Below are 22,308 nucleotides of genomic sequence, written 5' to 3' on the forward strand. Positions count from 1 at the left end.
AAAAAAAAGGAAAGAAGAAAGAAACCCATCCCCAATTCTAGGATTTTGGCTAGGAAGAAAAGACTGTTAGTAGAGAGGCAATGGTTTACAAGAAGACATTTAAAACTGCAATAAAACTCAAAATGCCACTTGATTAATGGAAATGTACCATAAAGGAAAATGTGAGATAAAGCAAAATAAATAGATAAATAACATATGAAGGTTTGTGTAGCCCTAAGTTTTCTCAGGTCCCTCCCAGTCCTGTGGTCCCAAGATCCTCCAGTTCTGCCCAGCTCCAAGGTCCCTCAGCCACTTACAAAATAATCATCCAGAGGCTTAATATTAATTGCCAACTGTATGGCCTATGGCAGACTTCTTGCTAGCTAGTTCTTTCATCTTAAATTAACCCATTTCTATTCATCTGCGTTTTGCCATGTAGCTGTGGCATTACCAGTCTGCTGGCATATTGCTGCTCCTTGGGTGGCAGGGTGGCATCTCTTCTGCCTCTGCCTTTCTTCCCCTCCCTCTGTCTTGGATTTCCCATTTGCCTCTAAGCTGCCTTGCCATAGGCCAATGAAGCTTTATTTATAGTCAATGGGAGCAACACATATTAATAGCATACAGAAATACAACCCACAGCAGGTTTGAAAATCAATTTTCACAGACATGACTGGCTGTGATAGGAAGCAAGGCACAGCAGAATTCATTTAGGTAATGTTTCTTTTGCTCTTCCTAGAATATAAATTTATCTATTTGGTAAGGCAAAAAGAGAAGTTAATGCCAGGCATGGTGGTACATGCCTTTAATGCCAGCATTCAGGAAACAGGCCGGTAGATCTCCATGAGTTCATGGCCAGCCTGTCTACATAATGAGTTCCAGGTCAGCCAGGACTACATAGAGAGACCTTGTTTCACCAACCCCCACCCCCTGAAACAAAGAGGGGAGGGAGAAAGAAACAGTAATGACTTGATTAGAAGTAAAGGCATGCTGACTTAATGTTTGGCCATTCTACCAACCTTTGTTGTAATTCCCCACGTGGAACCATACCATTGCCAAGTGAAAAAAGAAAACAAACACAATGATCTCTGTCAATTTGCAATCTTTATTGTATCACTTAACGGATTTTTAAAAATATCATGGCACTCTGAGCAAGAATCTTAAGTCATCTATTCACGCGTTGACAATGTTTGAAACATTCTTAGAATCCCCTTGTCTTAAAGTAACAGACTGGAATGATAAGCAAGTGCATCTGAAGACATATCAATATCAACAATAATAATATTTTCAAGTGTTGACTCTAACATAGACATATTTACTCTCATGGACCTTGTGCCTTCTAAGAAGGGTTCTTCTTATCAGTCCTGGCAGTGGATGCCTTCAACCATGAAGCCGGACAGAAAAGCAGTACTACAAAGAGAGTAGTAGTATTGGGGGGAAAGCCTGTCTTCTCCTTCACAAACTGTACAGGTTAGCTGTGGCTACACTTGAGGAGAAGTGAGTTTTAATGACAACCACCACCTAAAACATGCATACATTCCTATAACTAGTAACATAAGAACGGTATATTTCACCACATAGACACCAGCTGTCCAGCCTGGCTTCAGGGTGCCTAGACTTTCACACATCTGATACCGAGGGAGCTTCTGAACTGACGCTTCTGGGCAACTGTCTGGTACTGAGGCTACTTCTGAGGAAGCATCCCTTATAAACCCAAGCCACCATGTTCATTCCCCAGCACAAAGAGTTTGCTGACTACTCAGATCTGAGACTCTCCCATCATTTTCCTACTCACATAAGGCTAGAGTAACAGCACTCTGGTAAGAGAAGTAAGTAGCTTAAGTAGAGGACATTCCAGGGTTCTGTAGAAAAAGTCATTCGCGGTTTAGAATCTTTGCTGAGCAGAATGGAGAGCCCAAAAGAGAAATATCTTGGAAGAACTTTTTTTTTGTAAATACTGCTGTCATTGTGATTTAGGACTCATGATAAATTGCCCACCGTTCTTCTTTGCTTAGGTGATGTTGTATAAGTAAACATCAGGGCTTACTAACAGAAATAGAGTCTCCTGAATACAAAGGCATAGCATGTGCTTAAAATAGAAGAACTAGGTTAAGTATGTCAGTATGTTTCTCGACCTCTTCCCATAGTTAGCCTCAGTTGTTAGTGCACATAGGTAGACAGTTGGTTGTCTATAAAGGCAACATCGGGTGGGATGCCAGCACTGGTGGATCCTATGCCTTGTTCTTTCTTCTGCTTACTTCTCCCAAAGACATCCCTGTTTGCCTTCTTGGGTATCTATTTAGATATATTTCACTATAAGAAGTGTGGAGGTAAGGAGGATGTTCTAAAGAGGCAAGCATAATCACCAAATCAGATCTTTCTCTCAAAAAGAAGAGGAAAGTAAAAGATACATAGTTATCAAAAAAGTATTCTGCCTAATCACAAATTCACATGAAACTTTTCTTTCAGGACTACTAAGTCACGGTCTAGTATATACAGCATAAAAGATGAACATACATCCAATGTGAGCACCAATAGTGAAGACAACCTTCTTAGCACTTATGAAACAAGACCACAATGAAATGTTTTCCTTTTCTTTTTCATGGAAATGTTAGCACACACTCAAAAGAACAGTCTAGGGCTGCACAAATCCAGAGATACTAGAAGAAAACTAGTCAAAACTTTTGTTAAATATATAATTTTGATTATGACATCCTTTCAATTAAATCCTATGTGTTCAAAATGAAATCTTAGCATCTTGGGACAAATGTCTCCTCCACATTTCAAGTTGAGATCTGCTGCATTGGCATGAGTTTTGGTGAAACCTGGCGAAAGAAAGAGGAAAAAAATTAAAGTTTATTCTACCACAGGATGTTCAAATGTGGCTTCAATTCATTTTAAATTTTTTTAAATTAAATAATAAAGACTGAAGGAAATATTAAGTTTCAAAAGTGATCAACATATATAGAATAAAGAAATCCTATTTTGCATAAATTAAGTGTTCATTCAGGAAATAAATAAATGAATAATCAATTTAACTTAATATACACTGCAAATGACATTTCAGAGATAATGGACTTTAAATGCTAAGAAATCACTCCCCCCTCCCCACTTTGGCCCATCAAGCACACAATGACTAATACAAGCATAGACAAAATTAAAAGTATCAGTGCAGGAGGTCAAGTCAATCACATTCCCACATGGTTAGGAGAGAAATTCATGAAACTGCACACCTAGCTGAAAAACTATTGGCAATCGATGGCTGTTGGGCAAGGGAAGTCATTTTTCTTTGGGGTTGTGGCCCTTGGTGAGTAGCCCAGGTTAATTACTATTTGATAAATATTTTGAAAAATCCTTCTTTCAAAATGTGAGCATAAGGGGAAAAAAGTAAACAAGACTCTTTAGTCAGGAAAATATTGGGTCATGGTGTCACAAAAATAAGCCACTTACAAACTTATCCAACTTACAAATTTCTATATGTCAAAGACAACAATCAACTAAGTCATGTATCCAAAAAGGGGTTTAATGCTCAGAATATATAAGGATAGCTTATAAGTCAGCAAAGAACAATAACTTTATTTAAAAGTAGGCAGCTGAACAGATGATTCTTCAAAAAAGATACTCAGATGGCCAGTATACAAATGATTCTGTAAGCCAGTGATTTTAAGAGAAATGCAAATGGAAGCCCTGAGAATGGTGGTTGGAATACAGCCATTGTGGAAAGGGTATAGAAGTTCCCACAGAATTAAAAATGGAGTTTGCATATGACCCAGTCATCCTACTCCTGGGGACATGTTCAAAACGTTTCAGAACAGGATCTCCAAGAAACACTGTATGCCAGTGTCTATCACAATAGTCACAGTAGTGAAGAGGTAGAGGTAACCCAATGTCCAAGCAGAGAGGAACACTATAATGCCCTAAAGAAACCGAATATGGTAAAAAGAAATGGGAGGCTAGCATATGCTCATGGATTGGAAGAACAAATATGGTTAAAAATGTATACCCTATTCAATGTAATATAGAGAGCCAATGTAGTGCTTTATAATAAAAACGTTGTATGAGTGTTTTGCCTGCATGTATGTACATGTACCATGTGTGTGTACAATGCCTGTGGAGGCCAGAAGAGGGCAGTGGATCCCCTGGAATTGGAGTTACAGAGGTTGAAGCCACTATGTATGTGGGTGCTAAGACTGAAGTTGTCTTTCTCAAGAGCAGCAAGCGTTCTTAACCACTAAGCCACCCCTCCAGCTATGAAGTTCTTTTTCAAAATACCAGTCACTTTCTTCACAGAACCAGAAGCAACATTGTAATTTAAGTGGAACCACAAAAATTCTTGAATAGTCAAGGTCGTTTGAACTACAGGGGCAAAGTAGGAAGCATTTCAATATTTGAATTTAAAATATGCTGTAAATCGATGGCAACTAAAATATTGTGGTGTTTTTAGAAAGCAGACATAGACCTGTGGAAAAGGACAAAGCCTCGAGTACTAAGTACTCGAGTACTAAGTCCAATCATCATCTAAAGTCACCTGCTTTTGACAAAAGCACTAACAATAACAGCAAACTGAAAACACCGAGGAAAGCCAAGCTTCTCGATACATGGAGCTGTGAGATCTGGATATCCATGTGCAAAATTGAATTAGACCCTCCTCCCCCAGTCTGTCAATCACCAATTACAAAATACAAGACTCTTTAAACTATAATACCACCAGAAGAAAGCAAGGCAAAAGCTTCAGGACTTTGAAATTTGCAAGGATATTTCCTTTTTAATCAAGGAGAAACTAAGGCACAGGAGGAAAAATAAAAACCAAAACCAAATGAGATTGTATCAACTAAAGAGTAGAGGGAACGAACCACAGAGTGAACAAGGTACAGAGAGGCAAGACTCCATGCGGTATGCTCTCACAAAGGATTAACAGCTAACACACATACAACAAAAAGTTAATGTCTAGAATGCATATGTGGAATTTGAACAACTCAATAGCAAAAGCATTTCTCAAATAATCCAATTAAAAGTGAGCAACATGGCTGGGTGTGGGGGCACCATATCTTTAATCAAGAGGCAGAGGCGGGAGGATCACTGAATTCCAGACCAGCCTGGTCTACAGAATACATTTCAGGATAGCCAGGGATACACAGAGAAACCCTGTCTCAAAACAAACCCATGTACAGGCAAACAAAAAGTGTATAATATATCTACATAGACATGAAAGGGAAACATAGAACAAGCTAACAGGTTATGAAAATTCTCAAAATCATTAATCACGAAAGAAATAAAAACCAAAGCCATGATGACAGCAAGCTCAACCAGGTAGATTAGCTATTACCAGAGAGACAAAGATGCTCTGGGTCTGTCTGCTAAGACCAAGCATAGCATCATGAAGGAAAAAGTACTGGCAAGGATACGGCAGGGACACTTGTAGGAACAGAATGGCAAAGCCACTGGGAAGAGCACTGTAAGATTTCCTCAAAAATTAAAAATGGAATCACCCCATGACCTAGCAATCTCACTATGAAGGAGCTAAGACCATCACACCAACGATACAACTACATTCCCTGGTCATAAGAACCAAGAAATCGAAACAACCTGAACGCCTACCACCTAATGAATGGATATAGAAAATGGTATCCATGCACAACGGAATGCTATCTAGTAATAAAAAAAATGAATCACTGAATTTTGGGGCAACGTCCATGAAACTGGCAGTCAATGTTGTAAGCGAAATAAACAGGCAAGCACGTTAAAATGAGTATTGCATGTAGAATAGAAAAAAAGTGTGAAGTCAGAGAAGGTGCCAGTAGAATGAATGAATGGTGGTTCCCAGACGCTGGGAGGAGAACGGAGAGAGGGATCAGCTGGATCAACACTGCGTACTGAGCTATTGTTAGGAGTGAGAATGCAATGTGCCACTGTGCAGGGGCGTGACTGCATATAATTATAACAGCAACGTGCTATGTACGTCCTAACATTGGTAGAAAGGATTTTAAATGTTTCTATCACAAAGACATGCCTGAGGGCAGGAATGTTTATCCTGACTTGAATACAATCCATACAGATATTAAAACATCCAAATATACCTCTTAAAGAAGTCAATTTTCATATCAGTGTAGTAATAGCAAAAGGAAGGGATGATATTGGAAAACAAGGACCATGGAGACGTTTTCCTATCTATGAAGATAGGAAAACTCGCAGAGTGTGCTCAGTTGGCCCTCCTCCCCCATGTGTGTGTAACAAAACAGCAACATTTTCTTTCTGATTTACCCACATGGAAAACAAATAGCTAGATAATGAAGGTCTTGTGCTGTATATTCTTTTGCAGCAGAAACCGAAATTTCTGCGGATCTCTGAAGGTGTTACCTGACAGAGGGTTCCTATTCCACACAGAACGGGGGAAAAAAAAAAAAGAACAGCTGATTAAGAACGGTTGGCTTGTTTCACTGGAGTAAGAAATCTTAAACAGTTCAAGTATAAATAAATCCCCTTTCTTCTCCCTGAGGTTATAAGAAAGCTAATTAAAATTTGCTTTTGAAGCAAGGTATTGCTGGGAGGCTGCTTCTTTTTTCCAAAGGGAAATTCAGAAAAGGTTAGTAAACAAAAGACCTTGGTACAGTACCGGGAGTGGTTACTATGTACATAATGAATTATGCAACAAAGTCCTTTCAAAGAAATTTGTTATGCACTTGCAGATACAAGCCAAGCCTGTGTGCACAGGAAGTTAAGTATGAAATCTATGGGTAGCATATCAAATAATTTTTGTAAAACATGGGCTTTCCTAACTTCATCTCATTATATTTCATTGTAATTAAAAAGGGGTTCTGTCCTTCACTGTTTTCGAGACATATCTATTCCTTTTACCTTCGACTAACTTTAGGTTAATTGCATCCAGCTGTCAACCCCAAGAGGAAGGTGACTGGTGATTTGCAATGCACACAATAAATAAATAAATATAATTTTAAAGTATAAATAAATAAGTGTAAGTACAAAAATTTTAACAGGAACCCTCCTCCCTATATATTTACTGGGTTTCCAACTCTGAGTTTTCTGTGCATTATTATCTTCCTACAAGTAGAATACAACGAGTTTGTACTTTTTACATTCTAATATCTCTAATGGATGGACTATAAGGCACAGAAATGACTCAGTCAAGGAGGATGTCATCGTCAGATGAGTGTAAGAATAAGGAAGTATTGCTTTTCCACAAGTGGCTGACATCAAGATTAGCTACACATCAAGATTAGAGAAAGAACAGATGGCCCCCAGGACTTCACACAAGGCAGATGGGCAGGAGCTTGTCCTCTGTAGCTCCTGCTGTGTCCTCCTGCTCCAATCTCACACCTGACAGCCCTGGCCTGAGTCACACACTTACTGTTCTACCAGCTCTCACAGGAGGCGCCCTTTCCTAGGGCTGCTCAGATCAGCTCCTTACACTCTCAGAAGCGTACGGTTTGTGTCCTGGAACCATTTATTCACCCAGCCTGTGGTTCTGTGGTTCGGCGCCAGGCTGGCTCTGTTCACAGAAACACTTACTGCGAAGTCACAGCCGGTGCTCTTCTTTATGTCGTCAACAGTCAGGCCCTCCCAGAGCTCAATCAGTGTCAGCCCGTTCTTCTTATCCACGTCAAACACACCCTGTGGGAAGTCAAGAAAATGACAAGGACCATTTCCATCGTGAAAACTGTCACACACAAAGAGATGGACTTTCAAGTTCCTAGAAGAGAGGTAAGATCAAGGATCAAAGACTAAAAAGCAACAATGAAAAAAAAATGTCCACTATAACTATTATAAATAATACCAACTCCTTAACCAGCCTTTAGCTGGTAGCTACAGTTGGCATCTTCTAGCACTGTAATCAGTTTGGGGGTTGTTTGTTTGTTTGAGATAGGGTTTCTCTGTATAGTTTTGGTGCCTGCCCTGGATCTTGCTCTGTAGACCAGGCTGACCTTGAACTCACATAGATCCACCTGGCTCTGCCTCCCGAGTGCTGGGATTAAAGGCATGCGTCATCACCGTCCGGCTGTTTGTTTGTTTTTAAGCTGTCTTCCATTAGTTAACTCTAACACATTGGGTGAAGGCCAGAGAGGTGACCAACGATCTGAAGAGGGAAAGGACTGAACAAAGTGGGAACGAGGTAGGGTGGAGTTGGAAAAAGAAAGAATGGGGATGATGGGAAAAGGCTGCTTGGTAAACGACTGAAGGAAACAAAAGAAGACACTATAGTACCCAGGCGTAATTATGAAATAAAAGTTGCCCTGGCCCGGAAAGCCCAGCCAACTTCACAAAGCAGCTGTTCAAATTCTCAGTGGTAAAGCTCTTCTTCAACCTCTAAATTCCCAAGAAAACACATGGGTCTCAAGAGGAGGGCATGAGAACCCACAGCCTTTTGGTGAGCACATCAAATGGTAGTGGTAGTGTCTAAGGCAGACAGGAATGCTCACCCCTGCCTGAACAATCCATCACCAACGTCATGGCCACAGTACCAACTCGTCATGGCACCACCATAGCCTCACGTGACTTCAGTGGAAGGGGTCTACAAAGCATTCACTAGAGCTTCCTACTTGAGAATTCTTCAGAAGTCTTCTCAGACGATTTCTGGGACCTGCTTAGTTCTGGGGTACTTACTTCTTGGGGAAGATTGTCTGCTGGTTAAAAAAAAAAAAAAAAAAGCTTTCGTTGTGAGACCCAACTGCTTCTCTGGTGCTTCAAACCCTGTTCTACAGGTCTCTCTGTAGTAACATGGTCCTCTGCCAGCTCTCATAGGGAGTTTCCTTTCTCAGACTTAAAGGTTTCCCAGGTTTTCTTCCACGGATGTAACTTAAACTTGCCTATCATTTGCAGTCTTTGGTCTTTATTTTCAACTGCCTTTCAAGGCAAACCCTAAACTGCCATGTTTAAGTACACTGTGAGCGAGCAGGCGACATGCAGAGAAACAGCACCAGCTTTTGAGCTGGCCTGTCACACAGCTCTGCTGCGTAACAGCTAAGCGGCCTGGGAACCCTGTCTTTGCAACCGTGGTCAGAGAGCTCGGGAATGCCTCCCTGCGGCTGGGGTGCCAGATACAGGCAGGAGAATAATACATTCTTGGGACCATGTCCGGGCCACAGCATGGGCGTGTTATTATCCCTTAGCAGACTGCCTAAGCCAAGTCAAAGGCCTAAGAGAATTACTGTCTCCAGTGGGTTTAGAATTTTCTTCCAGGAGGAACATCGCAGGACAAAGGGATGCTTACTTTCCACGTTTGTTTGATAACGTGGTCGATGTTACTGAAATTTAAGAGGAATTAGGATTCATTTAGTAGCCTAAGGGGCAAACAAAAATTTGATAAAAATAGAGAGTAGAACCTAAAAGTTAAATTGTTAACTTGGAATCAAAAATGATACTGAAACTACCTTGTCTTACAGATAAGTAAGTTAATTACTTTATTACCACCATAAAGGCTACATTATGGATCCGACAGTTAATTATAGCCAGGTGCTGATGGGGAAGCTATCTTTTATAACCTGATCCATACAACAGGAAACAATTCTAATTACTTTCAAAGGGCAACCTAATGGAATTCTCCTTGGTGCTGATTATGGAATTCTGCTTCCTTAACTGCCATTGCTTTTAGTGGCATTGCATCTTTATCCTCTCATCCAGCAGCAGCATCTATGAAGCACTGCATCCTCATCCTCTCATCCAGCAGCAGCATCTATGAAGCACCACATCCACTCATCCAGCATCTACAGAGCATCTGTTCTCTATGACTCATGGAGGTAAACAGGCAGCTTCCTTCCCTGAGATGCCAAAGATTCGGATTAGCTGCCTTGGGTTTCCTTTCTCACTTGTGTCCCAAGTTCATGTTCTGATTGTGGCCACATGCTGAGGATCCTCAGTAGCTTATTCCAGTACTGACTTCTCCTTTGAACCCTAGATCCAAATCTCCCATTGCCTCTTTTCAAAAACTCAGGAATGTTAACATTGAAGGTGTCAAACTAAACCTCTCTTTTCCCTGCCTCCCATTGCTCTTCCGCCTCCTGCGTTCTCCAGCTTTGCCAGGGACACAGCAGCTCAGACATTCTCTCTTGCTAGAAAATGTAGGGCTCACCTGTCTTACCAGCTGTGCCCTATTCATCCAATTAGGCTGAGTCCCATCTCCTAAATCTCTCTGGACTCTCTCTCTGGTTTGAGATTTGGGATCCTTTGTGTTTCTTATCTAGTCCATTGATGGGCCCTTTTAATTAGATTTGTCTCTTCTTCTCCTCCTCTGTTTTTTAGAAAAAAAACAAAAGTTACAGTGCTCTGACTAATGCAAAATGGTTTCCTAATTAATAAGAGAATTGCTGAAGGGCTCCCTATACCTCTCCTGAGAAGAATCATATTTTTAGGAGAGCATCCACATCCTTCCCTGACCTGATCCCTCACTGTATTTTCTGCTGGAGTTCAGAATACAACTGTACCCTTGCTCTAAGCTGTCCCGTTTGCAGGTTCTTAAACAGGCTGGGCTTTCTTCACCCCTGTGAGACTTCGCCTGGGTTTCTCCTTTGCCTGTGATGTCTTCTTTGATTTTCTTTTCAATCATAAAACTCCCATTTGTCTTTCAAGACTCACTGTTCCACTTATCAGTTTTCTCAGCGGGATAAGTATGACGCCTCTATTTAATGAGATGACTGAGTCCAGATCAGTTACCACTCGAAGTGTTGTAGGAGCAGCAGGCAGGGGTTTGAGGTCATTTCAATACAGCGGTCAGTGTTAAGTTAGGGTAAGCACGGGATTCATGGTAGCACTCACAAGACATGCAGGGAGGGAGAAGAGATACTTGACAGAGAACCAGAAAGATGCATGTCTGAGACAAAAGACAACAGGAAGCAAGGATGGATGGATGGATGGATGGATGGATGGATGGATGGATGGATGGATGGATGGATGGATGGATGGATGGATGGACATACGGATGTACGGATGGACAGACAGAACATTCCAGGGAGGGGTAGAGAATGTGCAGGCCCAGAAGCACATGGTCCAGGGGAGAATGCAACAGAGTTCCTGGCATTTTTAATGCTGCTAAGGCAGGAGAGTCTTAAGTCAGAGAGACTTGACTATAAAAGGTGGCACTTGGGGAATGCTGAGTATGATGCCATCCAAAAGCAGTCCTTAGTTACTGCTGGGTTACCGTATGAGTTCCTAACATGGCATCTGGTGTGTGCCACACCGTGACTTCTCTGGAGTTTGCTATTCTGGCTGCTGGAGATGCTGGATGCCTGCTGTCTCATCCTATGGAATGGGTCTCCTGATGACTGACTGCAACCTTCCCCTCCGTTTTGTAAGTCACTGTTAGAAACGGTCTGGTTCAGAGAAGGTCCTCCAAAGAAAAGTTTACTGAATGAATGAAACAACATGCAAGAACAGAGAAAGTAAGTCCAGAAGGGGTCTGAAGTGTCATTCAGCTTTATCACCCATAAAGGTTATATCATAGGTATCAACATGCCAGAGTGAACAGTGGGGGCAGTGGTCCACTCTGAGGATGTGATCACTGTGTACTAAGAGGATGAGAAGCCCCTTTGTGATGCAGGAGGAAACTGTAGCCAGGCTTCAAGGATGGGTGGAATGCAAGAGAGGAGAATGAGGAGTAGGAGGCTCTGTAGGTAGGAGACCTGGAAAGCCAAGCGCAGGGCAGCAGGGAGAGGCTTACTGGGGTGGGGGATGGTGGGGGGTGGGGATTGGGTCAGAGAACAACAGTGCTAGAAGACTCCTGGTCAGGGCTACCTTGTATTAAAGAAATCAGGATTGAGGACGACTCTGTCTTAACTGCAAAGCAATGGTTCTTCTCAACAGGCCCTGTCCATAGTTTAGAGGAGACTCAAGAAATAACAATGACTTTGGTGCACTTGTTCTCCATAGAGCACGTTTATGGAATTCCACACAATCTCAGGAATGCATGACCAGATGGAACCTGCCTTGAAAATGCAGCTTCTGGGGGTGTTGTATACCTAACCTACCATAGAGCATGCTTTAGGGTGTTTCTTCCCATCCTGTAAAGAAGGCTAGTGAGACAGACACTGTGAGATACTACTGCCATACAACTCTGGTCAAAAAAAAAGAAAGTCATCACTGAGAAGGGGGAAAAACTCAAACAGGCAATTTTGTCCTGTGGCTTCATCAAGAAAAACACTTCCCCAATGACTTGCGGGAATCATGCCATTCCCACTTCCTAAGTTCAAATCTGGGATAGGAATCTGGCTGTGCACAGCTATCACAACTATTTCTCTGATACAAACAGTTTTAACTGTATAGCTGGCCAAAGTTTTCCATTTATGAAACAAAATACAGAAGCATAGAGGTGGTGGGTGTGTTCTGAAGTTCACTTCATAAAAAGATCAGAAACCATGTAAGATGCAAAATGTTTGTCTTGACCTATTGTAGGTCTATACTGTACCTCATGCCCAAGTAACTCAAACTCAATTGTGTGTGAATTTCCTAAAATCAAAACCCAAGAGTGTATTTGTGTGATTTTGGCAGACAAGAAAGAAAGAAAAGAAAGATAAGTACACTCTGAACTTTATATAGATCATCCATCTTGACATCTTAAGAGTCCAAATTTAAGGCTCAATAAAGCTCTTCTCTGATTAGAGCAAACTGTGAAAGCTACCCAGGATAAGAGTTCCCATTTGTGTGTGTAATTCCAGAGAGTTGTACATGAGCAAGTCTACATTTAGATACATTAATTTTCACATTTCATAATTTAGATGATAATTTTTAAAAAGCCTGAAATGTGTCTCTAAATAAAATAAGAAAGACGGCAGTTGATGTGAGTAGAATCAAAAGAGGAAGGTACTTTACCTTTTCTGTAATAATGCGGTTGACACACTGCTTTCCCGTCAGTGGTAATGTACACTTCTCCATGATTTTATGTGCATTTCCCTGTTTCAAAGAACAACAAGAAAACATCAACAACAGTGTTTAAGGAGCAATTCTTACTTAGAATTGGTGACTACAGGAAAACCAGGAACTATCAGAGACATCCACTTTTAAGCATAGACTTCTTTCCAAACCTTTGCACAATCAAGCTCTCCTCTTTCTCAAGGCAGCTTCCATGCCTGGAATAACTTAGAGAGGACCCCTACAACTAACCAAATGCTTAAGAGATTTATTGGGAAGCCCTGTTCCACATATATTAATTCCTCAATTCCTGTACTACCTAATGCACAGTTCCAAGTCTCATATCTTAAAAACATCTGTACTTATTTGCCAAGAGTAGGAAGTATGTATGGAAAATGAACCTGCAACCCAGCCTCCCTCTTCTAAAACAGATTTAATATTATTTGTTAAAAGAGTTACAGATGCACAGAAAATAGCAATGCCTTGCTTCCCTTTTCAATAGGAAAACACCTCAATTTTCTCCTATATTTTCATGCATTTTCTCCTACATTTAAAGCATTATATTTAGCATGCCATTTATTCCTTGATGTCAACTTTAGAGATTATGTACTGGTCTATTTTTGTGGTACATGAGCACCTAATTCTCTTACAAGTTCCATTTGCAGCCCCAAAGTCCCCATCATCATTTTCAGTCCTCCCAGTCACAATTTGTTGTTAATTTCAGCCATCAGAACTGATTTTATTCTCACCTAATGCCCATGCAAAACAGACCACTGCTCAGGCAGCTGGACTCAGTACACTACGTTTACTCTCATGACTTTTTCCCCTTGAGAATGAGCTCTAATTTGCTCATTAATAAAATACATGACCTGGCTTCAATGAACTTTTTCTTTTTCAGATTTCTTTTAGCCACAGTGCCCTTTCTTCAAACATAAAGCAAAAGAGGGATTGCGAACAAAAACCAGGTTTTACCCATTAACTCCCTTCCCCAGCCCCATCGTGACCCCAAAGGTAGAAATGCCTTCCCGGGTGCTTCTGTGGGGCCCAGCTGTAATATCAGCTCTGACCTCTCCCAGTTATGATTCAGCTCCCTTTTAGCTACAGAGCACTAGGAGCATAAATGAATGGGTCGAAGGCTGGTCTAGCACACTGAGGGTCTTTTCTTAAAAACACCAAAATGTTTCAGCTTTCTTTTGGACTTAAACACACCAAATACAATGATGTCACCACCATCATCAGCCATCTGCCTATTTTGTCTGCTTAAACATCCACCTATGAATTGGTTTAGATATCTCCCCACACTGGTATCAAACCAACCACATGTTGAGAGGCAATGAATTTCAGGTATCAGGGTCGAATTATGATTCTACTCTTTGTAGTAACTTGTCAACTTTGCAATGCACCTGTAATTAAGAAGGCTTCAGTATATGCAAGTCAGTGCAAGGCATAAAAGGTCTTCTGTTTCTGAATGGATGAACATATGAATGAATGATTGAATGAATGAATGAATGGGGATGGACAACTTTTATAAATCTTGGATGGGTTGTTCTTTAAAGGACAAACTCTATAAGCTTAACTTAGTCAAAACTAGTGTTGACTACATATTACGTAGCTAGATATTACACCTTCAAGACTAAGTTGTTTCTAGATCTTGCTATGTAAGAAAATTTACAGATGTAGAACGAGAACCTCGTCCTTACTTCTCTTCTACTATCGCCTCCCTTGTGAGAGTTCACATTCTGCATGTCATGGAAGCTAAATTTAACAGCTGAAATTAATGATGAACATTGAACTTCTATAGTTGTCAGGTTTTCTTACATTTAATATAGCTCAAATAAGACATGTCACAATGAATCCCAAGCCTGACTTCAAATGAAGTGAATAGTTTGTAGGCCTCTGAGGAACACAACCTGCAGGGAGCTCTCACTTTGTTCTCGTTATTTGACAAAGAGCTGCATTTGCTGTGAAGGCCACCTCATGGATTGTAATGAACAAGCAGCCCTGTTTTAAGGGAAATGATGAATTTTAACTGACAACTGCTGTGGGATGGTCTGTATGTCAAATTACTCTGATTGGTCAATAAATAAAACACTGATTGGCCAGTGGATGGGCAGGAAGTATAGGCAGGACTAACAGAGAGGAGAAAAGAAAGAACAGGAAGGTGGAGGGAGACACTGCCAGCTGCTGCCATGACAAACAGCATGTGAAGATGCCGGTAAGCCATGAGCCACATGGCAAGGTATAGATTTATGGAAATGGATTAATTTAAGCTATAAGAACAGTTAGCAAGAAGCCTGCCACGGCCATACAGTTTGTAAGCAATATAAGTCTCTGTATTTACTTGGTTGGGTCTGAGCGGCTGTGGGACTGGCGAGTGACAGAGATTTGTCTTGACTGTGGGCAAGGCAGGAAAACTCTAGCTACCGACATTAATAGTACCCTACCAACAGAGACGTTTTATAAACTATTTTCTGCATAAATAATATAACATAGATAGGAAAGGTGTAGACCTCTCACCAAAGAACTTTTATACAAAGCCTGGACCTTCTCACATTGTCTGTGTGAGGTCAGTGTGTCCATACTTTCTTGCCCACCTTACTTCACAGTATTATTAGATTTAAACTAAATATAGCCATCCAACACTTAGTAAGAAGAAATGTTAACTGCAATTGCTTATACAACTTACAATTAAGATTCATATAACCTACCAATAAATTATTTATGAGCTTGTAAGTCCCTACATGAAGTCTGACATAGAAATAAGCCAAAAAAAAAATGGCCTAAATTAATTTCCTAAGACCCACAGGAGAAAACAGTACATATCTGGAGACAAACCATAAGGCTTGCCTAGGAAACCAGCCCCTGGTGTATTTGTGCAGTTAGAACAACATAGCTAGGTGAATCCATTCACATTTAGCTCCAAGACAAAGCAGAGATCAAGGAGAGAGCAAAAACAAAATGCAGACAGATGAAACAATGTCACCGTTGCAATGCAACAATAGGTTATCTCTCCAGCCAAACCATGACTGACTCCCACTTGAGCACGCTTTCCTAAGCACGCCAGGCTGAGCATCAGTGCAGCATGACAGCTGCATACATTAGCGATTCACAGAGCAGGAACAATTGCTGATTTTGAACGTTTAAAAATAAGTTCTAATAAAGACTGTCACTATAGTATGGCAGCATCCAAAACACTAGAGAAGTCCGAAGACCTGGCATTTATTTATTTGGACGTTCAATCTCTTTGGGTTGTTAATCTCCTATTGCCTAGATCTGCTTTCTCGATCATGATAAGAACTAACTGAAATGTTGAAGGTGTACTGAACGAGGAGGGGGGTTAAATTGATGCTTAAAAATAAAAACAGGATTTGGGCATGTGTCCTCATCATTCTGCTTCTTTTCTATGTTCTCCAAAAGGCAGTTCAGAAAAGGCAGAAGCATGGATACAAAGCATAAGAGTTAAAACGTTTGGAGCTAGATGAGTGGTCCACGCTTGCAGACCCAATGTCTCAGGAAGCTGAAGCAAGTGGGTCACTGGAGCAAGGAATTCAGCACTGACCTGAACAACTCAGCAGGCCTCCAAAAAAATGGTTTTGACCAATCCTGAGAGCTCCCAATTTCACTACACTTCTTTACTAATTCCCAAACCTTATTGCTTCCAACTATTTCCCTGACAGCTTTCTCCTCTTCTGTACCTTAGGTACTTCACGTTGTTTTTCAATGACTTGGGCCTCAGAACTTTCCAGTACTTGCTTCCCTGTGAGCTCTGCAATTCTTTAGATCTCTACATGACATCCAAGAACTACACTTTGCAGTAATGAACAACTCTGGTTAAACGATAATATCTCCTGCTATCATGACAGCACATTTCAGGGCATCAAAATGCACTTAGTCTCATGGAACCAGCTCTTTTGGCATACAGCAGAATGTTCTAGGAACTGGTCATTCCCATGCCACCAGCTACCGGGAAAATGAACCAAATCACATCCCATCACCTCAGAGTCAAATGACCACAGCCTTTCTAGTTTTAAGAACAACTTCTCCAATATCCCTTCCATAGTATACACTCCAGTGTCCCCGGGCACCCCCAGTACGATGGCCCTCTTTGTTGCTCTGTGCCTCCTTCTCCCCACTACCCATGGTATGTTGTTCATCTCCTATCAATTCCCAGTAGCTTCTCAGCGTGCTCAAAGTTAAAACCATTCGTCTCTGCATTTCAGGAACAAGAAGAACACTAAGTAAACCACAGTGACCAATATATGCTGTCTGGATATTACCATCTGATTCAGAGAACTCTGACAGAATTGGAGCTATCAAATACCATGTGGCTAAGTACCTGTGGACTGCCTGGGGTGTCTTTCTGGCTCTCAGAAGTACACTTGCACGCACAGTCCCAGTATCTCTGAGCTCAACAGAAGTTCGTCTAACAGAAGCACTTGAAAGGGGATCACAAGATTTAGGGAGCAGAGGGCAAAAGGGGCGGAGCAAAGGCACATCAGGCCTGTAGTGTGAAACAGAACTTCAAAAGGAGAAATGAAACTAGTCTCTGTGCCTTCCACTTGCTCCTTTCTAGCCGCCAAAGCTTGTCATAATCTACCACGGAGGCTGAACTCTGCTTTCCATGTTTAATATTAGAAATTAAATATTCTCTGATATTCAATTTTTAGTACACGGTATCACAGAAGCCTGTTTGTCAGCATGCAGTGCCTTCTCCCTGGTCACCCCTCACCATAATGATGAACGCAAGTAAATAATCTTCTACATGCACATGCACCTCCTTGGGGAATGCTGTGTTTGCTACCAACTACATGACTGTCAGGTTACTAGGATGAGGGATGTGGGGCATGATAAAAATGGATTGCTAAACAAAGAAAATCGGGTACACAGGGTACCACGCCAGGATGAACTTGCTCTCACCAAGTTTATCCTCATGGGGCCTTTTGGTCTTTCCCTGTACCTGCCTGGTGGGTCCTAACCATTTGCAGGGCACTGGTGGAGACTCTCAGTTGGCAGAGAACTTCTGCTACTGTGACTCATCTTTATATAGAGATGCAGTGAGTTTGTGGCCACAGGGACACTCTCAAAGGAGGGAGCAGCTGACTGAGAGGATGGACAATGGCAAGCCATTTCCTGTGAAGAAGTGCTGAGGAAGTTTTGAGGTCTTGGGGTAGAAGGCCCCTCTTCTTCAACCAGATCATCATTGTGGCCAGGCTTTCCTAACTCCGTAAAAGCCAAATCCTTAACATCTGGATAGCGGAGTCCAGGAATAAGTAGGAAAAATTTTTTCCCACTCACAAATAGGAGTGGTAATTTAGTTTTTCTTAGTATTACCTTTTATTTTCCTTTTAAAAAATACAGGGTTTCATTGACAAACTCAAACTTATATAGTTTAAAATTATTAGCTTAATTAAATTCCCTAAGACGTATTTTAAAGCTATACTGGATGTTGGATTGTGTTGTGTCTGTTTTTTCTACATTAAAGTTTTTTGTTTGTTTTTTCAAGGATCTCTGTCACAAGAGAGAAATAAAAGGGCAGAACAATGTAAGCATGTCTATGTTCTTAGTTATATTTTTGGATGGTACCAGGACTTTGTGGGTGCTAAGTGTACATTTCACTACCATGAGCCCCTTATAATTTGTTTTTTTAAAGGTAGACTATTTTTCTTCCAAATTATATAGACAGTCTAGAAAAAAATAGAAACACAAGCATATACTATCATTAATTATGAATTAATCCAAATAAAGGGGTACTTTATTTAATTGGGAGTGCTTTTCAGTGTTGCCAAAGATCACCTTGTTGCTTTTGGTAACACATCTGGTCTAAAATAAATGAGATTAATAAACTTCAGGGGGGGAAAAAGCAAGGAGAAGATAAAATAGGCATCCAAATCGCTACACAAGACCTTGCTACCAGATAGATTAGACTAAATAGGAAAAATCATTCCTGAAGATTTAGTCTCAACGTCATAACAACATATTCTGATTCATCATTCAGAACCCAAATCTCTTACTGTAATAAAAACAAAATATACCTTCCTTAGAAACAGAGCTCTCTTTTGTGTTGTTAAAAAAAAAAAAAAAAAAAAAAAAGATGCTCTGCTTTGCAGGTTTACAGTAAATGTTAAGTGCAACTGAAGTACTTTGCCCCGGCGCCCTGCCCCCAGTTACAGCCCTGGGAATAGATTTCAGCACGCAGTACCGACAAGGAAGCTCGTGGTACACGCTACTAGCTGTGATGGCGTTATCAGAAAAGTTTCTCTCAAGGGCGAAGGAGATTTAGGAGAAGGCTACACGGATTCTGGGCGTGGTCTCACACTCCGAGCTCCAATCGACTTTTACTGGCATATTCAGTTTCTATGGAATATGGTTTGTCTATCTGTGGAAGGGAAATAATAAGGTCTCCAGTAATTAAATGGAAACAATAAACATCAGCTACAGGGAAGGCTTAAGAGAGCTCGACGTGCTCAAAGCATCATGATCCAGCAAGAACTTGTCGTGCTTGATTAATATGGTTTACATTCTAACAGAATGGCACCATCGTGTCCCATGCTCGTAGCACGCGCAGAGTCCTTGCTCTTATGGAGCCTCTCACCTTCTACTGCAGAAGGTGCAGGAAGGTCTGCAGAAGAAAAGCGTCGAGAAAAAGCCTGTCTGGTACCTTGAGCCTGAATGAAGCGTGGGAGTGAGCTGTGAAGGTTATCTAGGGGAAAACATTTAAAGCACAGAGAATACCAAGTGCAAAGGCCTTGAGGCAGGATTCTGCTTGAAATGTTCCAGACTTTCCAGAAGGGAGTACAGTTGGAGTTAAGACAGAGAGAGAGAGAGAGAGAGAGAGAGAGAGAGAGAGAGAGAGAGAGAGAGAGAGAGAGAGAGAACGAGAACACAGTAGCAGTGGGGGAGGGGGTGGAGTCAAGCCGTATACCATGTACGCTCTAAGAAACAACAGTAAGAAACTGAAGTCTTGAGTCTAAAAGAGATGGGAAGTTACTGGAGGGTTTGGATTGAGAACGAGGTAGCATGGCTCTGTGTGTGTGTGTGTGTGTGTGTGTGTGTGTGTGTGTGTGTGTGTGTAATGTATATTTAGAGCCACTGTGTGCGCCTGCTCCTACCTAACTCTTCCATCTTTGCTCTCCGACAAGGACATACTCAATCCCTTGACAAACATTGTCCCAGTCTCACACTGTCTTAATGTCCCTTCTATTATAACACTGAGGTCCCTGTCAAACTCTGCCCCAGCCGTCAGATGTCCCTGAAAATGCTCCATGGGAAGAAGCTTGTTGTTGTCCCTCAAAATGAACTTTCCACTCAGCTGTGCAGCCCATGAAGGAAGAACCACATCTGTTCATTTTTACTTCCTCAGTCCCTATCATTAGTGCCCACCACGTAGTCGTCCCTGATAAAGATTTGACGCCTGCATAAAGAGGTGACCCAACACATCCACATAAGGCTTTCCTACCAAATTCCAAGGCAAAACATCAAAGAACACTCCTTTGGCCATTCATAGAAAATGGTAGACACTCTACCCTCAGACCCATCAAGTCTTATCCCATTCACCCAGAACTCTGTACAGGCGGTTGTAAGCCAAAAGTAAGACCAAAAGGGTGAGGCAGGAGAGTAGGATCACTCAAGGACAGGAGCCACACCATGGAGCAGAACTGAAATCCTGGAAACAAGGATGAGGCAGGGGGATTGGGGACAGGGCAGCGACTGTAAAAAGCAGGCAGGCTATGGTAACCCAGGCAGGGTTGACTGTATCAAGACGTTAAAGAGGAACTCCTTGGTCCATGTACTTGATGACGAGGAGGGTCTCAAGCAGTTGAGGACCTTTTGGACACTTCACCAGGGACCTAAATATGTGTAGAGAAAGGAAAATAGAGAGCAAGAAGATTGTGGAGCACTACAGATCCACGTTTATGGAGATGGGGTACAAAGTGAATGGAACCAGGGTGATGGTTCAGGCAGGGGTGAGGACCACGGTGATGGTTCAGGTAGGGGTGGAGAGGTCAGCATTTCTCTAGCTGAGGCAGAAAGAGGATGAGGCTGTTTAAGGGAAAGGGAGATAATTTCATTTGGGAGCGTGTTGTAACTGAGGTGGCTCTGGAACATCCAGCCAGCATCCTCTAACAGGAATTAGAAATACAATTCTAGCGCTCACCAGAGAATTCCAGTTGGAGACAAAGGCTTTTGGGAACCACTGGGTGAAATACAATGGTTGGTACAAAAAAAAAATGTTTTATATAATACCCAAGAATAGCCTAGGAGATGTAAGGCTCAGGGGACCAGAGATGGAGCTCCATGTCTTGCTGGGAACTCACAAAGGAGAAGACTAGACATCTGTGGGCCCAAGGTGGCAGAGTAGCAATGTAACTCAGCCCAACTTTTAAGGCCTTTAGCAAATAGAATGAAGACAAGGGCAGCATACTGTAACTGGATTTATCTTTAAAATTCTAACTTAAACATCCCAGAAATCATAAATGTTCGAGTAGCACTGAGCCCAGCCTAGTGGCAAACAGGAGAGGTTATAAAATGCCATCTGTCACTGGGGTACTAAAGTATCTAGTGAGGAAAGATCATAACACAGAATCCGAGGAAATAAAAACAGAGAGATTGCTTTCTCAGGTTTTCTTTCAAGGTCTTGATGGCTTTCTCACCAAAGCAAAAGGAACTATGGCCAGGGTAAAGGGGTGCCAAGGAGTTTCTCTGAAACCTGAAAAGACAAATCTGGGTCTGTGAGAGTGAGAAGGACATAGGCTGGCAGAGATGGAATCAAACTACCAGCCCTGCCACTTTCCTATAGTTGCCTGCCTACATTCTGGACTTACTCAGAGGGTCTCTGAGAAAGTGAGACTACGTCCGTGCAATGTTAGGCACATCTCCAGCTGCTAAGGACCCAAACTCTTCCTGCTTCCCTTTCCAGTTGTAAGAGACAGAGGAAGGACTAGGTCCAAAGATGGAAAGAAGAAAGGTGAGCATGTAAGGAATTCTCCACAAGCTAATCTTTTTTTAAAAAAAAATATTATACTTTCAAAAATGAAGAAAGATGGATGGACAACACAAAAGCACTATCTATACAGTGAGATACCATTATGTCTCAGCCTCAACCAAAACCACCTTCCAGTCTGGTGCTTGCACCCACTGTTGGCTCCAGAAATTGCCAGAGGGCAAGGAGCCACTCAGGAGCAGCACCAGCAGGCAGCCAGTTTCGAAAAGTTTCCTTTGTTCTTATTAAAACAATAGAAGCATGCTTTGAAGGTCAGCCAATGCACCTGTAAACCTACAGGTGAGTAAGTAAGAGAAAAGATGAAACTCTGGTGGGCAGGTCCAGACACTTGTGGAAACAAAAGTACCACCCAGGAATATGGGATTACGTTTCTCTCTCGTGTTGGAATCCCTTTGTGAGCTCTGCACCCTGAATCAATAAACCGGGGCGTGGGGCTTAGTTCACTTGGCTGCCCGTGTGTCATATAATACAGCAAG

At 41.7% G+C, this 22,308-nt stretch overlaps 1 protein-coding gene across 1 annotated transcript in view; it reads right to left on the reverse strand.

Annotated features, from left to right (window-relative positions):
* Positions 1–1,061: 1,061 nt before the first annotated feature.
* Positions 1,062–22,308, reverse strand: part of Oxct1 (3-oxoacid CoA-transferase 1) — a 127,264-nt gene continuing 106,017 nt past the window's right edge. Inside the window, exons 15-17 of the mRNA XM_042261494.2 lie at positions 12,793–12,873; positions 7,504–7,605; positions 1,062–2,801 (exon numbers count right to left, since the gene is read on the reverse strand). Coding sequence (XP_042117428.2) covers positions 2,760–2,801; positions 7,504–7,605; positions 12,793–12,873 — 225 coding nt within the window. The 3' untranslated portion in view covers positions 1,062–2,759. The remainder of the gene's footprint in view (positions 2,802–7,503; positions 7,606–12,792; positions 12,874–22,308) is intronic.

This window comes from Peromyscus maniculatus, chromosome 15 (assembly GCF_049852395.1).
Source record: "Peromyscus maniculatus bairdii isolate BWxNUB_F1_BW_parent chromosome 15, HU_Pman_BW_mat_3.1, whole genome shotgun sequence".
In the NCBI taxonomy this organism is placed as follows: domain Eukaryota; kingdom Metazoa; phylum Chordata; class Mammalia; order Rodentia; family Cricetidae; genus Peromyscus; species Peromyscus maniculatus.